This window comes from Molothrus aeneus, chromosome 1 (genome assembly GCF_037042795.1).
Source record: "Molothrus aeneus isolate 106 chromosome 1, BPBGC_Maene_1.0, whole genome shotgun sequence".
Taxonomy (NCBI): Eukaryota; Metazoa; Chordata; class Aves; order Passeriformes; family Icteridae; genus Molothrus; species Molothrus aeneus.
Window position 1 is genome coordinate 11,147,561 of NC_089646.1, and position 23,125 is coordinate 11,170,685.

Below are 23,125 nucleotides of genomic sequence, written 5' to 3' on the forward strand. Positions count from 1 at the left end.
TGTTGGCTTCCAGTGGTATGGGCCCCCAGTGGGTACCATGTGTGGACACAGCCTGGGGTGTTTGCCAGTCCTGGCAAGGTGCAGGTGTTTGCAGAACATCACTTAGATGCTGCCTGGGGCTGGGAGGCAATGGCTTCCAAGAATTTGCAGAACCACTCTGAGTGTAAAACATTAAAGATCTCCATGTATTTTCCATTTGCAGTGTCAGAAAATAATCCATGCTCCTCTATGTTCAGAAATCCCCAAGAGTTATGTCTCGCTGCTGTGGCACTTGGAAACCCAGGTGTACATGACTTATGCATTAGCTCTGAAATATTTACACCTCACTGGGGAGCCAAATGGAGAAAGTGATCTGTGACCAATGTAGCACTGTTCAATGCTGCCTGTGAGGGCACCCAGCATGATGAGAAATCCTTCCAACAACCTGACAGTTGTCCGCTGTGTTCAGGAGCATACATGCTAACAGATTGTCCCCTTGCATGCCTTGTTTGGTACACACACAGAGCTGGAGGTTTATCCCCTGTGTAATGTTTGATATTATTGCCAGTGAACATGGGAGGAATTTTTCTCTGAGAACAAGACGTGATGCTTAGCTGATGAAGGCAGATTTTAGCATTGACTAATCACACTGGCATTTTAGGCAGCATTTTCAGCTCTGGAGCCTAGATACTTGCTTCAGTGATTCAGAATTAATAGGCACTTCTGTACATTTGTCTATTTTGCATTAAAACCAGTAATTACTAACTCTTGTTATTTATGTTTACTTCCTATTTTATTTTGCTTGCAGAATACTTCAAGATTCTCAAGCAATTTCTATTTATGAAAGTCGAGCTCCCTCATAAGCATTGATTAATTTAACCTCAGACATGCAGCAGATGCAGACTGCACATCCTCAAGCCATGCCTGGGAAAGCTGTGGCTTTGTGAGTGGCAGAATCCTACATGAACAGTAACTGGCACCACCAGCCTTATGGCACCTACCCTGCTCAGGGTTATACAAAGATTGCATCCCACAAGACTCATGTTCTTACTGAGGAGAGTCAATCTCAGGTGAAAGATCCAGGGATGTAATTGCATCCAGGTTATTTGACAAACAAGGAGAAATGGGCTACATTATTATGACCTTAACTCCTGACCCACTGATTGTCAGAATTCATGAGGCATTTCCTACCCTCGTTGCCTTGTGCAAAGTAATGTTTGAAGAGACATTAGGTTAAAAGTAACTAGTGAACAATTTATAACAGGCACCTGCATTAGGTTTCTATTATTTGCCTAAAGACTTCTAATAGTTTTCAATTTGAAAAGGAAATGGAGCAGGGGAAAGGAAATTGGGAAGCTGTGCCAGCATAGTGGCTGGGTCCTGGCTCATACCCTGTTGTTGAGGACAGCTGAGAGAGCAGGGAGGGAATTCACTACATTTGATCTTGACCAATTCTGTCAATTAATTACTTGCATTATAAAACAAAAATGTCCACATAAATAGCACATTGCCTTTGACCACATATCCAGTCTATGATTCAGTGAGGTAACAATCCTTTCTGGAGCTCTGCTGGAAGCCTGAGCCCACCCTGGGTCTAGAGGCAGGAACTCCTCTCACAGCCAGGCAGGGGGAACCTCAAACCCCCGATGTTCATTTTTTGTCGGTCAGTGATTGTGAAGATTTTCATGTCACAGCTGAGCTGTTGAAAAGAAACTGGGTTTTATTATGAGCCATTTCCAGTTTGCTGACACCAGCAGGGAGATTCATTTCAGCTGTTCTGGATAACTAGACTTTAGATGTCCATAGCTGAGCTAATTGCTGTAGACTCTGTAGTCAAAGGAGAGGAATTTCCTAGGAGGTGATTCATCTGGCCTAGTTTAGATATTTGCTTTTTGATGGTCTACATTACATCTCAGTATTGCCAGCTTCTCTTCATGAACTCTGGAGATCTATAGACAGCCAGAAGAACAAAGCTTTCTACACTGTGGAGAGATGCTCTCAGTGAGATTTCTCTTCCAAGCAGCAAAATACAGATCAAGACTCCCCAAATCATAAGAGGGCAAGCAGAACAAATCTTTCCTTTACATTATTTTCCCTTATGTTTAAACTTCATGAGATTTTTTCTCCCACAACAATTAAGGATAATTGTATCAATGTTAGTATATTCAAGGATGCTCATTTTGCCTTGAGCTGAACTATTACACACAGAAAGAAAACAGGGCTGTCTTCCCTATGTGACCTCCCAAAACAGCAGGCCTGCAGCAACAGAGCTTGTAACAGAAATGGTTCAGAAAAATGTTGACAGAAGAGAGAGTCAGCAAACAAAAATATGAAGGTTTGCTCAGCAGACAAGCTGGATGTGGAGAACTGGCTGACATCTTATGGACTGTGGTTGTGAACTGGGTGTTTAAGTCAGTTGTGGCCATAAACAGAAAATGCCAACACCCATCTGCTTGGAGACACAGCTCTACCAATAAAACAAGTGAGTTTTGGCTAGTCTAGTCAATGCTTCCACTGATTTTAAAAGAGTTACTCTTCTAGTGGGCTATGATAATTAGGACCTTCCATAAGAATGAGTTTGTAGCCTTGCATATTTTTGTGTTGGAAAAGGAAAATCAAAATCCTGAGGAAATCACAGGAGGTGTAGACTGGTACCTGCAATCGGAAATCACACAGGCTGTGCATCAGAGAGCTGAGAAATTCAGTGAGCCCAACTCATACAGAACAGGATGGAGTTTACAACTGCTAATGCCAGGATACAACTGGGATCACACTTTGGTTTCTCAGCAGCTGGCACGACACGTAGAGAAGCACCAGTCAGTATGCAAGTGACTATTGCACTGCATGTTTTAGACCCTGCTAGTGGTAGTGAAATCCATCTTCTTTTTCAGCTTGACACCGTGAAGACAGCTCACTGCTCGAAATATATTCATTTTAAATTAGAAAAAAAAAAACAGAAAAATCAGGTTTGATTAATTAAGAAAACCCACACTTCTTTTATTGGGTGCGTGACAACTTACACAAAATGCAATGCAGTAAAAAGGAAAGCCAGAAATAATGATAGTGTAACATCAGCCCTCCTGAATAATTCATGGGATACAATTTCATGTTATTTTAAATGGTGCTGCTTCTCTCTCTGATAAGCAATAATTTTATGCTCTTTCTTTACCTTTTTTAGCAAATCAGTCAAAGGGATTGTCTATTGTTATCTGAAAAAAGTGTATTTGGAATAATTTTCAAGGCAGCTTAATTGAGCTCTGATCACAGAGGAGGGTGGTTTTTTTTTTTTAATACCCTCTACTCACAGCTGAATAAGTTCAGGTTTCCATTTCAGGTTTGTTTAGGAAAGGGAAATTTCTTGATGTTACATAGCACTGACAAGTCCTGCATTATTTTCTCTTATCTTCTTCCCTGGCAGCCCTATCACATTCTTAGGATGGCTTTAATTTTGTAATAAGAGATAGTCAAGACATGAAAGGGCAGTGATGCTGGAAAAGCTGTCTGCAGGGATGTGCTGTGGGCACAGTCCTGCACCCACCCCACTGTCCCAAGGCAGATCCCTGAACCACACAGCTCTGCTGTCCCCAGTTCTGCATGGGGAACAAAACCAAACTCATGACAAAAAAAAAAATTTAAAAATGTATAGCCATAAGAGAAGAACTGTGTACAGCAGGGAGGATTAACAGTATGCATATATCAATGCACAGGATGCATTTATCTACCAGCCATAAAGACTGCTGCAGCTCATTTTTTTCTCTCCATTTTCTATTGTACCTGTGGTAGTGATTGTGATAATTCCAGTGACAAAAAGGAACCTGTGACTTCAGTGAGCACTCTGGCTGTAACCCACACAGGATATCCCAAAGAATTGTAGCTCACACTGGATGTCCCAAAGAACACCCCTGAGGTGGATGGGAGCAGCTGATGTGAAGCAGCTGACTAAAATATGGGAAGAAAGAAGCATGTTGAGGGCTTAGGAAATGGAATAGCAGAAGTCTGAACGAAAGGCTGATACACAGCTGGCAAATAATAGGAACAAAGAAGTGGCTAGCAGTGAGGTTACAGATATTTAGGGGTATAAAGGGAACAGTCTTTGAAACACTGGAGTTACACAGGGATTTCCTTTCCTTACATCAAAATGTGGGTTTTGTGTAACTGAATATATTGTATTTCTGTGGAAAGAAAGGGTGTAGAGGGGGCCTCTGTGGAGCCTCATGTTTTCTTCCCTTATTAATGTGTTAAGTAGTCCTCCCTCTGACTGTGCTGCCTAGGGAAAGCTATTCTTTGCAGAGCTCTTCATCTTCATCAGTGAAGGAGCAGGGACAGAGTCACAGTCCTCTCTGCCCTGATCTCTGCCCCCTCTGGGCTGGAAGCAAGAGCCAGGCTATTGTCTGACAGTGGTCATGGCTCTCCTTTCACAGTCAGCCACAGTAAATTTTGCCCAAACCCACGGGGGTGGGGAGGGGTGGGGAGTGCACTTGTAAATAAGTTCCAAATTCGGTTCCTCTGAAACAAAAATCCCTTTCTGACACAAGCTCATTTCGTGCTGTTTGATCACACCGTGGGATGCCTGAGAAAGGATTCTTGTGCTAATCCATTTTGCAAGAAATTTTGTGCAGGCCTTTCCTTTAAAACTCATTCAAAAGGTGGATTTCCAGCGTGGAAAAGAATGGTGAGGAGGTTCCCGAGTGGAAGGGAATCAGAAAACAAAGGCAAGGCTGCTGGGGGCTGCAGAGAAGAGTGACCCAGCAGGAGAGAGTACAAAAATTGAATATGCAAACTATGAACATTGATGTGCGTGCTTCTGAGTAACTGAAAGGTACAAACCCCAAGGAGAGAAGTGGGCACTAAATTTAGAGCAGCAGAACTGAGGTCCTGAGATGACATCAAAGAAAATAAAAGTCAGGCTGAATAACTGGTGAAAATTATTAACAATGAGATCCATTAGGCTAGAATGGTCTCCCAAGGTACTGTTGAAAGCCCCATTGTTAATTGATTAATTTAAATCTAGACTGGAAAGAGCACTTGGGAACAATCTTATGCTTGCAGGGAAATGGACTGGATGACTTAGTGGTCTCTCCCAGTTCTAATTTCTATGGTCCATTTCTTCCCTCCCCTCAGTGGACCAAAAGGATGAAATCCCATCAGCTTTGCTTCTGAGGAGTGTGGAAGGAGAGTGCTGTGTTTGTGAGCACCAGTGCCCTTTACCTTCCCTTCCTTTCCTCAACATGGGCTTTGGAAATCCTGAGAGGGATTCACCGCCTCACCTCCCTTGAGGATTTAAAAAAAAATAATCTAAATTTGTAGTGGCAGTATCAAGGTTTTTTTGAGGGTTTTTTCCTTTCATGTGACTTTGAATACTCTCCTCAAGAAGAGAGCTTGCACATAATTCTTAATTTTAAAGCAGGACTGAATTGCACTTTCCTGCCATGTCCGGACTGCAGATATCTGTGTTTCTCTAATAAATGTTGTGCCACTGATATCTGAGAATTAAGTAAATTGACAGTTTTAGATGTAGTAAGATTCTAAATTACAGTGAGAAAGAATGAAATCCTGACTATGAATTTTGGCACTTAAACACAGGAGGAACTTAATTTTATGTAGGATTTTTTTTAAAATTGTATTTCTTTTAAAATTCTTTGGTGTGCTTGCATCTAAAAACATCTTCCTATGTGTTTTACTAGGTTGGTAAAGTGAAAGCAATGGTTTCCAAGCCTTTATTCACCAAAGAAATTTCTTTTTTTAGGGTGAGATGCACTCCTGGTATTGACATTGGGACAGCTTCCAGTTTGCCTTATCACAGAGCAGAATGAAAGTCTGACCTTGCCAACTCCTTGCTTGACACACTTAGGAAACAGAAGTGCCTATTTTTAATTTCCATGTTTTATGCTAATTATTACACCCATCCTTGTGCCCAATGCAATTACATGTGACACAGAGCCAAGGCCTTGTCTGCATCCAGGTTTTGAGAGGTGTTTCAATCAGAAAAGTACTTTGAACAGCAGGAATGGAAAACTAAATCCAGAGTCTGTAAGTGTTCAGAGAGGTAAAAAGGCTCAGTGTCTGAGAAGAGATGGGAACCAGAGCAACCTGTGGGCACAGTGGGGAGCTGAAGCTGCCCAGAGGTCAGCAGTGCCATGTGCTGGAGACACCTACAGCTGCTTCAGCTGCTGAGAAATGAGGGACTCAGCTCCCTTCCCATTTTCCTATGGAAGTGCCTAAAACTGCTGATATGAGAGGGGTGTTTTGTCCTGTTCCTTCTGAACCTGTGCCACCAAACAGCTAAGAGGATGGAATTAGGTTAGACAATAACAGCAATGAGAGGCTGTGTGTGTGCATGTTGGGGTGCTCATCTCCAAAAGTGAAGCTCTGGTTCTGTACTTACTCCCAGCTGGTGCCTGCATTTCTCCCTGTTTTTTTTTTTTTTTTTTTTTTAATGTAAAACATATAACAACCTGGCCTGGAGAGTTGTCCCTGAAGCTGTTTTTCTCCTTCTCTATGCAAGGCTGCAGGATTGTGTCCCATTTCATATTTTCTGTTTCTAAGTAATCTGTCTTCAACTACTTTCTGTTCATTAGCCCTTGTTTGACAGAAATGATGAAGAAACACTCAGAGTTGCTCTTGTAGTGGGAGTCCTCACGATGCCCAAACCCACATTTTAATAGAAGTGATGGCTCTGGTGGGGCCAGAGTTTTAACTACAAAACCTCAAATGTCCTTTGAGCTGGAATTTGGAAACCTAAGTCTCTTGAGCTGCAGGAATATGAGATTATGCCCATTATAGGTGTACATTACAAAATCCAGGAATAGAGTTGCAGCTGTAGAAAAGGGATAGTCTTTTGGGCTTCAAAACTATTTAGAGAGAATCTGAACATTAATGGTTTAGACTTTATAAGCAGAGAAAACCAGATTTTTGAGAAAGAGTGACATATATGGTTCCTAACTACATATCTATTTACCTAGTTTAAATTATTTTGAGAAAAACTGTCATCTACTGGTGAAGTGTCAACCTTGGCATGTGTAAGAAGTCAATAATGTTTACAAGAATGTCAAATGACTTTGTGCCATATCCTTGAGAGCATCAGACAACAGTAGGTGAAGAGACCTTCTGAGATCTTCAAAGGGATGTCAGCAGTTTGTGCACTCACTTTTGATTTCAGAAGTTTCAATTCTCATGGAAACACTGAATCCCACTGGGACCAGGTTTTAGCATTCATCTAACTATGCAAATGGGATCTGGGAGCCCAAATTCCTCCTGTGCCTCTCTTCCTGAAGGAATCTGCTCTGGACACTAATCTGTAAATCATTCACATTTTCTCTAACTGGTTTGGCTACTCGAGTGCAGCATGGGATGGAGCAGATTGGTATTCTACACATGGCCTGGGTGTTCTACTGCATTCTACTGCTTTGCAAATTTCCTACTCATACTGAGGATTAGAAATCAATTGGACAGTAGTATTTCTCATTGTACTTAAAAGCCAGGCTTTGTGAATCTTAATGTGTCTGGAAAGATCCATGGAGACATATTGTCAACTTTACTTTTTTCTGTTATTCCACTTAGCAATGATTAAGATCCATTCCATGAGATACAGATGATAATTTCCCATCTTTTATCACAGCATGAAATTTCTATTTAGGGCTCTTTTGTCCAGTTCATCTTTATTTCACACAAGATAACTGAGAAGACCTCCTAATTTGCTTTTAACATCAAAATGATTGTCAGCCTTAAAAAATATATATATATAGAAGAGAGAAAATTGAAGCGAAGAATCAACTCACAATCTTTTTCTATGAATGTTACACTGCTGTGAAAAGGACTGAACTTTCTTAATGCTTCATTTTTAACAGAAAGCATGACAAAAAGTTCCTATCAGTATTTAAGCTGCTAAGATTTGTCAAACACAAATGGGAAAATTGTGTTTAAATAGCAGTTTCATTTTGTCCCTAATGATTATGGCAGGGTTTTTTTTTTGCAAAGAGGACCTCAGCAATAATAGATCATCTCTTTACTGAGTGACAGGAATTCTTTACTTTGCCTGGTGATTTCAGGTAGAGCAAAAGCCAAACTGTCTCTTTGATGCCAATAAACAGTGTGAATGCCACCAGTCTTTAGCCACAGCACTCAGTGTGAGGCTCCCACCCTGCTCTGCCCTGCCCTGGGACTTCCTCCCTCCCAGCTCTGGGGGACAGGCAGCACTGCCACACCGTCCCCTCAATGCTCTGTGTGCTGCCCTGTCTGGTGACCCATGGTGGGGCCACAGGGGCTCCTCCTGTCACCCCACAGTCTGTGACTCTGGGCATCAGGCCCAGAGGTATGTGAGAGTGCTCTGGTTTTGCATTTGTTGCCTCGTGTTAGAAAATAATAGCTTGCTTGCCTTTCATTTTTTCAAATGTATCAGCTGACATAACAACAATATTGAAAACTGCTTGTCAATGAAACTTTTCAATAGTAAGATACAGCAGAGCAGTGAGTCAAAATAAGATGTCCAAATTGCACCTGAGAGACAGAAGGATGGGGAGCTGGTGGGTCATCTTTCCCTGACAACCAGAAACATCAAGAAACAGCTGCTGTTGAAATGAAATATTGGTTGATCCTGGCCAAGAGCCAAACACCCACACAGCCTCTTGCTCATTCCACTCTCCTGTGGGACTGGGAAGAAACAGAAGGAAGGCAAGACCAATGCATTGATATAATGATAGTTCATGGTTGCTTGGCAAGACAAATGCCATAAACCCATTTATATCCCCCTTCCCCTCTCTCCAGATTTTTACTGCTGAGCACAGTGTCCTATGGCAAGAAATACTCCCTCCATCAGCTGAGGACACCTGTCCTGGCTTTGCCCCCTCTCAGCCTCTTGCTCATCTCCAGTTTACTTGTTGGGGATAGGAGAGAGAGATAGTCTTGGCACTTTGCAAGCACATACCCAAAATGTTGTGTTATCAATTGTGTTTTAGCCACTAATGCCAAACATGATGAGGGAAGTTAACTTGCATCATATAATGCAAGTTCTGAGCTGATGGCTCGTGTTTGACATGGTGTGGTCCAGAATGTCTTTTCCACAGGTGAGATGATGTTCTTAATTTACCATGTGTGACTTCATCATATCTTCAGAGAAATCAGCAGATCTGCTGTGGAGAGTCAATGTGCAGTAAAGCATAGGTCTTCATATAAATATTATGCTTCAGTAATAAGTATACTTATCGTTCTACTTGAAGATAGTCTTGGATTATAGCTTGCTGTATGAGGAAGACTTGAATGCACTCACTTGTTAAACAATTTTTCTTAGAATCGATCAAACAATTTTTGAGAGAACAATCTCCTCTGAGTGTGTTTCAACAAAATTAGAATATGTTAGAGGACTGGCAGATTTCAAATACATTATGAAATTATACATTATAACTATTAAATAATTGATTTAAACTCTTCAATCTTTTGAAACGTTTAGTTCAAGATGAGTTATGTGAGATTTTAGTTATTATTATATTCAATTATTGTATTACAACAGATAAGATCACATCAGCTGTTATCTAGTGTGGTAAATTGCTCCTGCCTAGGCCAATACTTTTAAGATTTTCTTGATATCTGCTAAACAACTAAACTTACTTTTACAAAAAACATGGAGATTTTAATTGTCATCACAATTCAGAGCAAAGCATTTCTAAATTCTAAATTCTAGCTTTGGACTGCCTGTTTCACTGACTAGCAATTTATTACTGTAGAACATTCTCAGTCCATCAATAACATAATTTTCCACATTTTTTTTCTTTCTTACACATTGGAATTTGCCCCGGGTGCTACAGCATAAGTCAATTACAGTGGCCAAACATAATTCTCTTTGGTTTCCCTGGGAAATTGAAATGACAGAAAAAATGTCAGAGTTCAGAAAAAGAAAACCAATCTAGCACACTTCTTTTTTTGTCTGTAGAGATCTTGCATTATCTTAACAGCAGTTATCACAGAATCCCATTGTGCTTTTTACCAGCTTTGCCTGGAAACTGTACAAGCACAGATAAATCTGCTTCTAGTCAGGATGACAGTAAATTGAAATGAAGGTAAAAACAAATCAGTTTTTGTCACTTATAGTACAGAATGCAACAAGAAATTTCCAGATTTGTTTTTGTTGATGTCATTAGTAAATTGTTTACAGAGATCTAAGACAGCTTCTGCCAAATTTTTTGTTAAAAACACAAATTGGTATTCATTTGAGTGCTTGATGTGGAAAACCTGCCTATGCCATCTTTGAAAATTGTGTGCCGAGGTCCTTGCTACTTCTGGGAATGATGGTGAGGAAGAGACCACAAATCTACAACTTTAGTACAGAAAATAATGACACAAATGACAGATGATTCATCTTGCCTTGGTTGGTTGAGATTCTTGTGCTGGAAAGAACTCAAACCTTCCTGGAGAATATACTAAGATAAGGCTGTTGCTAGATTTGCATCTTCTATGAATCACCTTATATCTGCAAGTTTCTTTTCTGGGTTCCACCAGTGAGATATTGACAAATTGGATGGCTGACAGACTGAAGAAATTCATGAGAGGGAATTCAGAATTAAAAAAAGAAGCCTAGAGGGAAATAGTTTGTGAACATAAGTAAAATTACACTGTGTCCTAATGCTGACTAAGATGAAATATGAAACACAAATTTGTAAAATCTCACTAAGGGCATGGGACCCACCAAAAGAAACAAACAGCATTAAGGACACTTTTAGCCCTTCCCTAAAGAAGAGACACAGCCAGCCCCCAACTGCCCAGAAAGGCTAAGAAAGTTTGGCAGTGCCCTTTTCTTCCCCTAGCACTGCATGCACTCTGCAGCCATAACTTTGGGAATTATGACTCCTTCCAGTCACAGTTCTTCTCATATATTGTGAGTCTTTAATGTGCTTCTTTGGACATGTAGAAATAAGGCTGCAGTGGCTCAATCATGCTTTATAAAGCTGGTCTATATAAGAATGCAGGAGTAGGTCTTTATAAAGCTGGTCTATAAAGAATGTAGGAGTAGCTCCTTGTCAAAGAAGAATGGGATGAAATTCCTACAGGCATTTCTTACAATTCTTACAGTAAGTACAAGCTCCCCTGTGCTCTCTCCCTACATGTGGTTAAAGCAACAGTTCTTGGCTCCTGTAGCTTGGTTTCTTATAAAAAGTATACATAAACATTCTCCCTTGTGCTTCTGCTTGGAAAGAGCTTATCTAAATAAACTATAGCACTTTGTTTAAATCTGATGAGAGCCACAGTCAAGAAATCTGACAATGACAAGGCAGCTGGTATGCTGGGTCTAGTGTGCATCTTTCACATCCCAAAATCAATCACACTTCCTTTTTATTTTCCTTCATACTGAATATGGTTACTTATTCTTTTCACATCAGAAAGGAGATGCTCAGCACAGAAATCTTATCTGCATTTAGGCTCTGTGGCTGGAAAAGATCCATCAGAAAATCCTGTTTCCATACTGCCGTCTTGCAATATTCACAAGTGTCCCTACTGAACCTAGCTAATGTAATTGTTGAAAGGAAGGAGTGAGACAAGCCTGGATGAATTATATATGCCTTTCCCCTCCAAGCTTATCTTCTCATTTCTGTACTGGGCCCACTGCTCCATGTGTCAGAGAGAGAATGAAGTTTATGGAAGCATCTCCACTGCTGATGTCCTCATAAATACTGAGGTGCCCCACCTGAGGGGCGCTTGCAGAGAAGGACCATCCATGCAACTGCTTCATCAAAGCACTGAAGATTTCCACACAGTATGTGTCAATCAATCAAGTCTTAACAGCAGTGAATACCAAATTTTGGCCCTGCTGCTGGTCAGTGTAAGTATTTCCCATGGCTAGAGAAGAGCAGAACTAAAATTACACATACTCTGGGTTTGTTTTTTTTGACTGGAAAGCACATTTGTTTCTGTTGCCAGTCTAAAACAAAGTTTATGTTGTATAACAAGAACTTGGTGTATTCAGACCTAAGAAAGCAATTAATAAATAATACTACTTTTATTGATAACTCTCTCCCCCGTCTGTAAGGAAATGAAAAATCAGAGAGGGCTGCATTTTGTCCTGTAAACAAAGAAATGTAGCAACATATTTATGAATAAATCTTCAACTCTGTTGCCAATATTTTTTGTGCGAACTTACTTGAGGTGTAAATATTTAATGCTTCTTTTCACTGCATTACTATTCATTTTTCTGTGTGGGAGTAAAGTCATCCTTCAGTATTGTGAACCAGGTAAATAATGTATTACTTAGTCATGAAAAATGTCAGAGGAAAATAAATGAGAGAATATCTTACCTTTGGTCATCACAATGCCTGCAAGAGTTTTGTGGCGTGCATGCATGGAAGTGAAATTGTCTGTCAGCTCCTGGAACTTCTGTGCAACCATTTGGTATACAGAGTCAGCAAAATCCTGAAAGAGACAGTCAGAAAGAATTGTTTCACTTCTTTGACTGAGGAACCTGGGCATTTCTGCAGATTAGTCACCCGATGTCAGCTGCTGAGAGGTACAGTTTAGAATTAAACACCACCTATTTGAGCAAAGACAAAATGAGTATCCCTCCTTCAACTTCCTACATCATCCTCAGAAATGGCAAAATTAACTGCATGAAAGCCAAGAGACCCATATTGACTAGGACCAGGGGTAAAGGGAGAAGATTTAGAGAATGAACCTTTTCCTAGTCTCTTAAGACATTGGTCCAGCACCAGTTCACAGGAATTTAAAGCACTTTATTATAGTAAGCTAAAGAGGTGGACCTGTGTCCTACAAAACCACGTATTTCTGTGAGCCCACAGAAAATTTCCATTAGCCCACTGAAGACTGAGAACTGAGTTGAGGCCTGGTTTATCAGTAAAAACCACCTATTTCTGCATTCAAAATGAGTTTTTAATGACTCACAGCTATTAAAGCAAAGCAATAAGCTCAGGAATCTGCCAGAGGAGCACCATGATCTGTCCTGCTTCTGTCTTGGAAGGATGATGGGGAATCTTTGCTTGCATATCCTGCCAAAGATGTTGCCTGCAGTTCATGGGTGTGCAGTGGCCTGGGAGGGACTGGTCTGCCATGTCTCTTTCTGAGCATGGCATCTTCTTTGAAAGGTCAAATTTTCCCATGGACTGGGCACTGGAGAGTGCGTGGTCTGAACCCTCAGGTATGAATGAGTCCAATCACCAGGGAGAGCCTTGGGAACCTGGTTACTAAAACAGAGCAGATTAAAAGGGTCTAAAAAGTGAATTCTGCAGACTCTGCATGAATGAGCACGAACATAAACCAGCTCTGGTGCTCCTGAGAACACCATGACTTGGAATGATTCCCTGCTGCAATGTTTGATATCTTTTCATTTACTTAATCTCTGAATTTTGTTTTGCACTGAGCCTCTCAAGCATATGTTAGAGATAAGTCAGTGGAACACTCCTTGTGAGCATGAGTTGTTCTTAAAGTGCTTTGCAAGTCTGAACATAAAAAAGTAACATCCAAAGGATTTTTTTAAAGATATATGACTTCTTGTAGGGAACCAAGCTAAAACTACAAATCCTTCTGGAAGCAGTTCCTGGGAGCTGGAATTTACTTTGGGGTGCTGACAGAGACCTCCTGGCACCCTGAAATCTGGTTAGCCCCAAGTGATTGTGCCTTTGTTAGGAAAAGGGGCTCAAGGAAGAAACAATTCCATTTTTTTCTTCTGGTGTTGTGATATGCTACCTGGGGGTGATCCTGGTAAAACAGGCCCCCTTTAACCCACTTGGTTTCATTAAGTGTGTTCATGACACACATGCAGGAGACCCTGAGTCTGACACACAACTTCCCTCACCCTGAAATATCAACAGCTACGTGGAAATAAGGAAATGTGTATTTAGGAAGATCACATTCATTCTTTTCCTCCCCAAACACAACCAAAAAGGTTGGTGTTAAACAGTGTTTTAAACTGGGAGAACACACAGCTACTTCTCAGAGGAAAGTAGGTTCTAACTCACAAATATGAGTAATGCTACTGCCATTAAGTGCCTCTGCAGGCTGTACACCATATGTTTCTACAGTTTGTTGTGGGAATTCAACTTAATTTTAAAACATTATTATGGTAAGTATAAAAAAAAATCTAATTAAATAAAACATAACAACACTTAAGCAAACCCCTTTTCATAAAACCTGGAATATTTTTTCTGTGTACAATCCTCATAAGTTATTGCAATTTGCTCAAATACATAGAGGATAGGATTTCTTTGACACAATAATTTTTCTTTGTTTCTCTAAACCTAGCTTTCCAAGGTACTGTTCTGGGAACAAACTATTTGCCCAAAACACAGTTTAATATAACACGAATAAAATATGCTGTCTTGTTGCAGAAGAAGAAAAGAGGCATATAAAGCCTTTCTGGGAGATGCATGCAAAACTCCACACTAGAATTAGACAAAAACTAAGAAAAATTATCAAGAACAGTTTGACAGTTCCTAAATGGAATTTCGCTTTCACTGCATTTATACCTCTTCTAATCTAATTGTCCACAATTACCATGTGAGCGAGGTACTGCTCATACAGTGCTTCTGAAGGATGAATTTTGGGTCAATTCTCATTTGCCAAGCATCAAGGCACCCTTGTGATATAAACTCAATTACGGCCACTTTACAGATGAATGAGTGAAAGCACTAAAAGGGTGAGGGACTGGTCCAGGGGAATAGCACAGAGCTGGGCACAGCCAGGTGTTCTGATTTCCTGATGCTCTGGTTAAGTGCTCAGTGCTGGAACACTGCCTGTCTTTCATAATATGAAAGTTTGTTTCTCAACTTGTCTTCCCTGCTGAAGAGTGACTTCATCCATAATGAAAAACTAAAGTGTATTTGCAGAACTGATATAACTGGGCCCCATATGGTGGACTGAAAATCTGATCAGCTTTATTTAGACTAGAAAGATGGGGTGGGGGGAGGGGGGATGGGGGGGGAAGAGTATCTCAATAAAAATATCTGCACCATCATTTAAAAAAGAATCAAATCATAAATGTCATCTGCTGCAGTGCTGCAGTCCAATCCATGTCTGCATTTCTACTGTACCGTCCAAATCTGCATCCCAGGGCATTTTGCGCTCATTAAGAGTTAATTAGCTCAGAGGCACATACAATTCCTAAAAGAATAATTTTAAAAATGCTAAACAGAACAAATAACTTTTAACTTTGGATTTAGAAATTCCCCATAGTCAGAGCTTTCTTTACTTCATTTGGCAGTGGGTTCCAAAGCCAGAGAGCAAAGAGACTCACTAAAGGCGAAATAACGACATGACTTCAGATAACATATAAGGGCGATAAGAAATTCAGCATTTGCTGATCTCAGGGAGTGACCTGGGACATTAAAGAACAGCAAATCCATTAAATATGAAGCCTCTTAGCTAAAATAAGTCAGGCGAACATTTTTTTGTCTTGATTCCATTGCCTAAAAGGATGCCAGTGAAACTCATGGAAGCAAAGGAATAACCAAGATGAATACATGTGGAATGCTGGAAAAACAACCAGGAAGAGTGTTTAATCTGAGAGAGGTCATTTCCAGGACATCATATTGCCCTAAATTTCCAAATGGATATTCCAAGGTAAAATGGAAAGGAAGAAAAGAAGCAGTTTATTTTTTCAGATGGAGAAAAATAAGGAAGAAGTTCATGGCTCAGCCCCACAAGAGATTTAATACTCTGAAGATTGCTCCTCCTTGTGCAGCATTAATTTCGGAGCTTTGAATACTCTGGTCCTGTAAGTTGGCCCAGTGGCAGAGCTGGGTGTGGCATTGGGTTCCTCAGCTACAGCCATCCCTGCAGCAACCTGCCTTCCCTCTAGCACACACCAGAGCAGCTATTTGGCTCGACCTCGTTCTGTGAAATGAAATCAGTGACAGCATTTCTGCCTATTTAGAACCTTAAGACTGGTTCTCAATGCTTCTTAGGAAACTTAACTAGTTACAGACATATCTAATGCACACAGGACAGATATGGTGGAGATAAGAGTGGCTGCATTGATCCCTGCTCAGTGGAGAACCACAGATTTCATTCCAGATATTTTCTAGCTTTACTTTTAAACAATAATCCTAGACTACTAAAGGATACATATCCAGATGGTTATTCCTGAGGGGATATAAACCAGAAAAATCCAACTATTTATGGCTATTGTGAGTGTTGTTGAACTTTAAAGATCCAGGCTAGACTATATTATCTGCCATCAGAAGTAACTTATAAACCATCTGCAAAAGGAATGGTTCTTTTCTTCTATCAAAACAATCTCAGAGAAAAGTTGTGTTTGGTGATACCACAGTTCCTACTGCCAGATATGAGTGAAAATAAAAGTCTCCATCTGGAGTAAATACAAGAGCCAAATACATCTTGGCAGCTTCTGAACAGCTATCAGGTTGATAAAAGAAAAAGGGAAAGTTTCTGAAGATGAAGGAAAAATAAGAGCAGAAACTTACCTTGTGAAAGATAATTCAGTGCAATTAATAGAGATGCATGCAATTGCTCTGATCATGTAGTGGCAGAGAATTTGCAGCTCGGGGCAGGGGGACAGGGGTGAAAAAAATAGAAAGATATGGACAGTCAGAAATTTGACTTTTTTTTTCCAATATACATAGAAGAATAAATGCTGAAATGCTTCTTGAGTGCTGAACCTAGGAGGGATTTATGCCCAGGGGTTTAATCCCCTTGGAACACTGGGGTCTGGGTACAGATCACCACTGAAGCCAGTGGAAGGATTCCTGACTCTTGCATGTCCCAGACAAGGCTCAAGTGGCAGGGATGGGAGCTCAGGCATGCCCATACCCTAGCCAGGCAGGGTGAGCTCCATCACTCTGGCTTTGGGTGGATGTTGGGAGTAAAAAACAGGAGTCAGGGGAAGAATTGACCTTCAATGTGCTGAGTTTTTTTTAAAATCCATTGCTTTGATTTGCCTGCTATCAAAATCTTTTCATAGGTTCTCACATAAATTCTTCTGTACAAAAAAATAATTGTCTCAGAGAGACAAGGTCAGTCTTGTGAATACAGTGAGTGATACAAGTAAGGCAAGGAAGACTGCTTGACCCCCGTCCAAGGGCAAATCTGCCCTAGGTAGCACTCAAACCTTGAACATTGCCTCTGCCTCTGATGGAAACAACGCCCTCTGCCTCTGATGGAAACAAGTTTCTGGCTCAGGCTGCTGGCAGAAGAAAGAAAACATAATGCTAAATTGTTCACTGACAAATCCTACAGTACTTAATGAGCTGTATTTTAACATATACAAGGAGTCTGGAAAGATGAAAAATAGATGTCATTACTATTATAACTGCCTTGTGATGTCTGAAGTATTCATCTGTCCTTGATTAGTATATCAAATTACTTCTGTTATCCACAAAAGAAAATCAAACTTTAGATCACACCATTACAGAACCAAAAACTTTTAGGGATTTCTCAGCACTAATATTTCAAATGGTATAAATAATTAAATGTGTTCAAGTTTGCAATGGGAGTCTTTAGGGTAAAACTGACATTCAGCAGGATCAGTAAGGATATTAAAATCAATAGATTATAAAGGAGAAAGCCTTTAGTAAACATTTTCTATTGAAATCCTGTCTTAGGGTTTATAGGGTAGAAATATCAAAAAGGTTAGATTTGCATATGGATGGGAAGAAATATTCTACTATACAGATATCACTAAGGGCTCTGTTTTTGCTGTCTCCCAAGTACTTTATTTCCAGAATCTCACTGACATTTGGGGGCTTGATGTTGAACACGATGAATGGGGATGAGGTTGAATTAAGTTTACAACTCTCTTCAGATAAAAGGAGATGCATACCCAGTTCTTTTCACTGTCCAAGAGGGAAACACACACTCATTGACAGTGGGAGTTTGTATGTTTTTCCTGCAGGGAACTCTCACTGTCTAAATGGGAGGGGAGGAAAACACAGCACAGAGATCAATCCTGAAGAGCTGCTCCTGGTCAGGCTGTATAGCAAATTGCTACACATTTTTTTTTCCCAGGCTTGTAAATAAGTTTGCTGTAGTTAGTTGGAGATTCATTGATAAGTGATTGTACCCTCAAGTCAATGAATTAGTCAGGCTCTTCCCAGGTATTACATCATCTTCAAGATGCAGCCTTGAGCAGAGAAATAGCTGAGGGTCGTGGCTTGCCCTCCATCATCAGTCTTCTGAAATCAATTTAGTGCCAGGGGCTCCCCAAGCACACTGGAGAGGGAGGAAGTGGCGGAAGGAAGTGGCGGAAGGAAGGAAGGAAGTGGCGGAAGGAAGGAAGTGGCGGAAGGAAGGAAGTGGCGGAAGGAAGGAAGGAAGGAAGGAAGGAAGGAAGGAAGGAAGGAAGGAAGGAAGGAAGGAAGGAAGGAAGGAAGCTGGTCACAGGCAGGGGGCTGGAGGTTGGGCTCATTCTTTGCCCTCCTTCCTTGGCCTCAGTGCAAACCACTGCTTTGCCACGAGCCCCCTTTATCCAGAGGCAAAAGGGGACAATTTTCACCCACATTTCAGGGAAACTGGGACACAAATGGCACTGTCAGTGATGAGACTCTCCAAGCAGAGTCACACAAGGGCTTCTGTAGCCAGACTGGGGGCTGCAGTCCACAGCCTATCATAACTCAGCCTTCCTTCAGCCTGTGCAGGCATTTACAGATTATTACTCAAAGAACAAGGCTCTGCCAGGGAATTCATTGTGGCTCTTTCCTTGAGATGTACAGGAATTATTTCTCACTGATCATAACTCCTAGAGTATTGATCATTATGTCTGGTTCTGGCTTACTCCTGAGGGTCACTGTTTATGGGCTTTGTTTTATCTTAGATGGCTGTGGTTTTATTTTGTCTGGCTGTGTGTTTCATTTCAGCTGAACTGTGCTGATATATCCTGTGTACATCCTGACTCAGAGAGGTCTTCTCAGTTGTGCTATTTAGAGGGGGATGGGGCTTGTGCTGCACAGGCTGCATGTGGCAGCAGCTGGGTACACATTTCCACATGGAGCTTTTAATGAAAACTCCAATAAAGCACTCCTGACACTAAGTATCCTCACAGTTTTCTTATCAAGATTGATGAGGAAGATCAACTGGTCCTATTGATTCAGTCAAAGAATCACTTTCACCACCTTCCCCCATCTGTTCATAGTCCTATTACAAATGTTTTAGCTCCATATGATGCTGAGCTACCTCAATGAATTCCTGATTTCTGTGATCATCAAATGTCCCAAATTTGCTCTGCATTTATGAGAGCTCCTTAGTGGCTTAGCTGACCTGGTCTGGCTTGGCCAGCTTGTGCAGACTGTGAGATAGGCTCCTGGGCTCAGAGTGATTATTTGCTGTCTACTTCCCTCTCCTCCCTCACCCTGGCTGGAGGCTGATTGCTCTGCTAATTTCCCAGGCCCCACAAAACATATTTGCCTCCACGCTGTTGCTTCTGTCATTAGTGATCATTTACTAAATATCAGCACTGTGCTGGCTGCTGTGTGAAGCAGATTTGAACATAGTCCCTGTGTGGCAGACAGAAGAATGATGAAATGCCCCAAAAGATCCAACAATGGGATTAAAAAAAAGAGAATTCCCTCTCTCACCCATTTTTCTTTAGTGCCTCACAGTAAACTTAGGGCTTTATGAAAACCATAGCACTGCCTGTGCTGGAGTTGGAGGATACAGCATACATGGAAAAATTAAGATTAGAAAAAGGTGGAATGGGAGGATTGGTTAAGGTCCTTCTTTGGTAAAACTTGGCATTAGGTTTCCCAATGACCTCTTTAGGTTTTAGATTTGACTCTATTTTAGTGAATGGGAGGTCTGCTAAAAAACATATAACAAGATTTTGCTGAATTGTTCATACACCCAGCATATGCTCCAGCAATGCTTAAAGGCTGTGGTAGGTTTCTCACTTATTCTGTTTCTTGAGTGGATAAATGCCATCTGAATGACCTCCACTGCATCTGAAACTCTTTTACTAGGGACCACAAAAGTCTCCTGATAAAATTTGTTTTAAATATTTTCAGTGAAATTTTTAGTCATAACTGGCAAAGAGAAACTGTTTGGAAGTTCACAGATTTTTGTCTTAAAATATTGAATTTTTATACACAAATCTCAAGTTTAAAATGGGGGAAACACACCCCAAGTTTTACTGGGGCATTTGGGGGTAACGGGAAAGGACAAATTTAGAAACCAAAAGCTGTGATAAAATTTCTTCCATAATGAAAAAGTTTCTGAATTTGTACCTGAGTACCACTATAGGATCCTGTAAATGAGATTAATCAGTGTTAAATATCTCAAAAGAAATGTGTAGCCACAGTAGGAAGCAGAAAGATCAAAGTGAAATTTATTCTACAAGCTCAGTGAAAAAAATTGGTCTGTTTTCTCAATATATGCCTTGACTACAGGGAATCAATCAAACAATATAATGTATCTTTTTATTTGTTTCAGAAACCCCTGGAGTGACTGAAAGAAAATAGAACACATAAAATAAGCATACTATTGAAAAAGGAAATGCTGTCAAATCCAAATGCCTCAGCTCCTCCAAAAAGTAAAGTTTTCTATTTAGTAGGAAAACATTTTGCATAAAGGTTTAATTAGAATCTTTAAATTTACATTAGTGTGCTAATGTTAGGATGCTAATGTATGGGCCCCCTCTATTTGAGGTTGATTCACTGCTGTCTGCATTCATCTTGCTCTAAAGAGATGCTACCAATAGGTAGCATTTCCATGAATTTAGAGGAAACAAGCTTTTCCACTGACATGAGCAGTTGTTCCCTGAAGGAGGCCATGCTAGGTTGCCAGCTTTGCTCCTTCTGCATACAGCTCTGATAATGAAGAATGTCCACAGCAATTTTGCAGAATCATTCCTGAAGTCAATACTGCACCTGCTAACAAACACCAGAAAGGAATGGGTGTTTGTTTGCCTTTTTACTTTTCTTTTACTGATCCAAAAGCCTTCTTCCTAGAGAGGCACACATAAGGTTGCCTGCAAGTGCTGAATAATTCAAAAAATGAAGTAGTGTTCGCTTTGCAGCCTTGTTCCTGCTTTAGGACAAGCCTCAGGTGTCAAGCTGTTGTACACTACAGATATTAAATTAGCACCAATGGGTTTTCTTTAACTAGATAAAAGCTCTGTAAAGCCACCAGTGTCTAGGAACGGCTAACTCTGTAAAAACACTTTTATGGTCTCTATAAAAAACCTACATTTTAGATTAATATTGTGAATTGCCTCTCTTTAATAAAATCAATCCTTTATCTGAGAAATGTCTTTTCAGTTTTCAGTTTCCTTGCTTTATCTTGCTTAGGTGCATTAAAATGAACATCATTTGGAAACTGATGGTGGCAAAGCCCTTGTCACATACAATTCTCCCGGCTGTTCGAGGTCCACTCTCTTCCCAAAGCTTAACCAGTTAGCAGCTCCTGGTAAAGTGCTGAAAGAGGGGAGAGAACAGTGCTTGCTCAAATCCCTTGACCATCATTTTGAAAATCTATGCCTGTGTGTTTATGGTTCTCATTAATGGTCTGTGCTATTAAGCGCCTTGCCCGTCACACATGTGCTTTGTTAGATAAAGCAGGGAGCAGCCAGTGTCCAAAACAAATTTAATCTCTTCTGAACTGCTGATCCCAGCAAGGCACAGCATGACTCAACTTTCTGAACCACTGCAGAGCAAGGCATATAATACTTTGTGTGGCAATTACTATACAGACATTGGATTTCTCCCTTTCTTCTTGTTAAAGATCTTGCTGTCACTTGCTGTAATGATTCTCAAATTTGGCTGTAACCTTGCTAATAAACTTCCCCTTGGGTGAGAGGGGCGGTAAGGGAAACTGCATTTCATGTTACCTCACCCTTCTCTGGGCTTCTTCTCAAATGTGTGCTTAGCAGGGGTAGTTCTCATCATCCAGGGTGGCTTTGTGCTAGGAGAGGCAGAACCATGATTTCCCTGAATCCCAATTGCCACTCAGGCACCCTCTCAGCCATTTGGGACTGGTGTCTGCCTGGCACCAGAGTTAAAACAGCCCTTCCCTGATTTGCTGTTCCTTACTGGATAAACACAAGTAATTAACACAACAATGCTGAAATAAAGAGTTGTTTTTTTGGGTTTTTTTTAATACCTGCCAAGAACATGCATGTGAAGCCAAAAAATCAATTTTACTTTTAGCCCATGTTCTAAATCCCAAACATTGCTGTCTCATCACTTTCCCCTCCACTCAAGAAACTCCTTACCAATGTTCACACCTAAAACCTGAGAATGCAATTTTAAAACCTTGTGACAATACTCTTGGGCAAAACCTGTTGCCTCAGCAGACTTGCCTTTAAACAAGAACTCAGGCCACGAGCCCACTGTGTGGGCTGTCCTCCACAGGCTGACCTTCCCTTGTGACCATTCCTGTGAGAAAGGTGTGAAATATCTGCCTGCAGTTAAGTGCAATGTCAGAGTTTTCAGTTAGAGCTCAGATTTCTTACAGCAAATAAAATCTTTTTGAAGAATTCCTCATCATGGGAAAGTTGTTTTAAGTGAGCAGTAAAATAAGAGCACTTTGTGAAGAAAAAAAAGGAATAAATGGATAAAACCAGTAATTAAGTTAAAAATTATTATTTCTATTTATTTATGTACTTCCAGAAAAATATCAAAGCAATATCCCTTCAAATTGACCAAACCCTGTAAAATTTATATAAGATATGTAAATATATTTATTCCCATAAATTGATTGTTAAATTGAGAGAAAATCTGCTCCAATTTTGCTTAGGTAAGTCAGTGCCAAAGCCAAGAAATGTGCAATTCTTCCTTTACAGAGAAAAATGTAAAGGCTAATACAAATATAAATATGTTTCTTTTTACCAGCACACTGTACTTGAGGAAGGACACCTCAAAGTATTTCTAAGGGATCTGGCATTACACATCTGGGCTCCTTTTTACAGCTGTGGGGTAAGAAAAAAAATCTCCTGAAATTCAGACAGCAATTTTGGTGAGAAAAGAGGAATACCCAGCTCTATACCCAGCTCTCAGAATATATAAAACTGTCTCACCAATCTGTGTTTCTAAGGTAATCACTGGTTGTTAGCTCACTTGTTAAGCTGCACATAACCTAAATGGCACTCCAATAAATTACTTTCAGCATGTTTCTATCTCCCGCTCTGCTCACAGGGATCCTCAGCCAGGAGGAGCTGGCACACAAACCTTGTGCTACCCTTTTCAGTCTATGAAATGGTCCTGCC

General features: G+C 40.5%; 1 protein-coding gene across 1 annotated transcript in view; it reads right to left on the minus strand.

Moving 5' to 3' along the window:
• ADARB2 (adenosine deaminase RNA specific B2 (inactive)) overlaps positions 1-23,125 on the minus strand; it is a 306,659-nt gene that overhangs the window by 47,271 nt on the left and 236,263 nt on the right. The window contains exon 4 of the mRNA XM_066551336.1: positions 12,261-12,375. Within this exon, the coding sequence (XP_066407433.1) occupies positions 12,261-12,375 (115 nt within the window). The remainder of the gene's footprint in view (positions 1-12,260; positions 12,376-23,125) is intronic.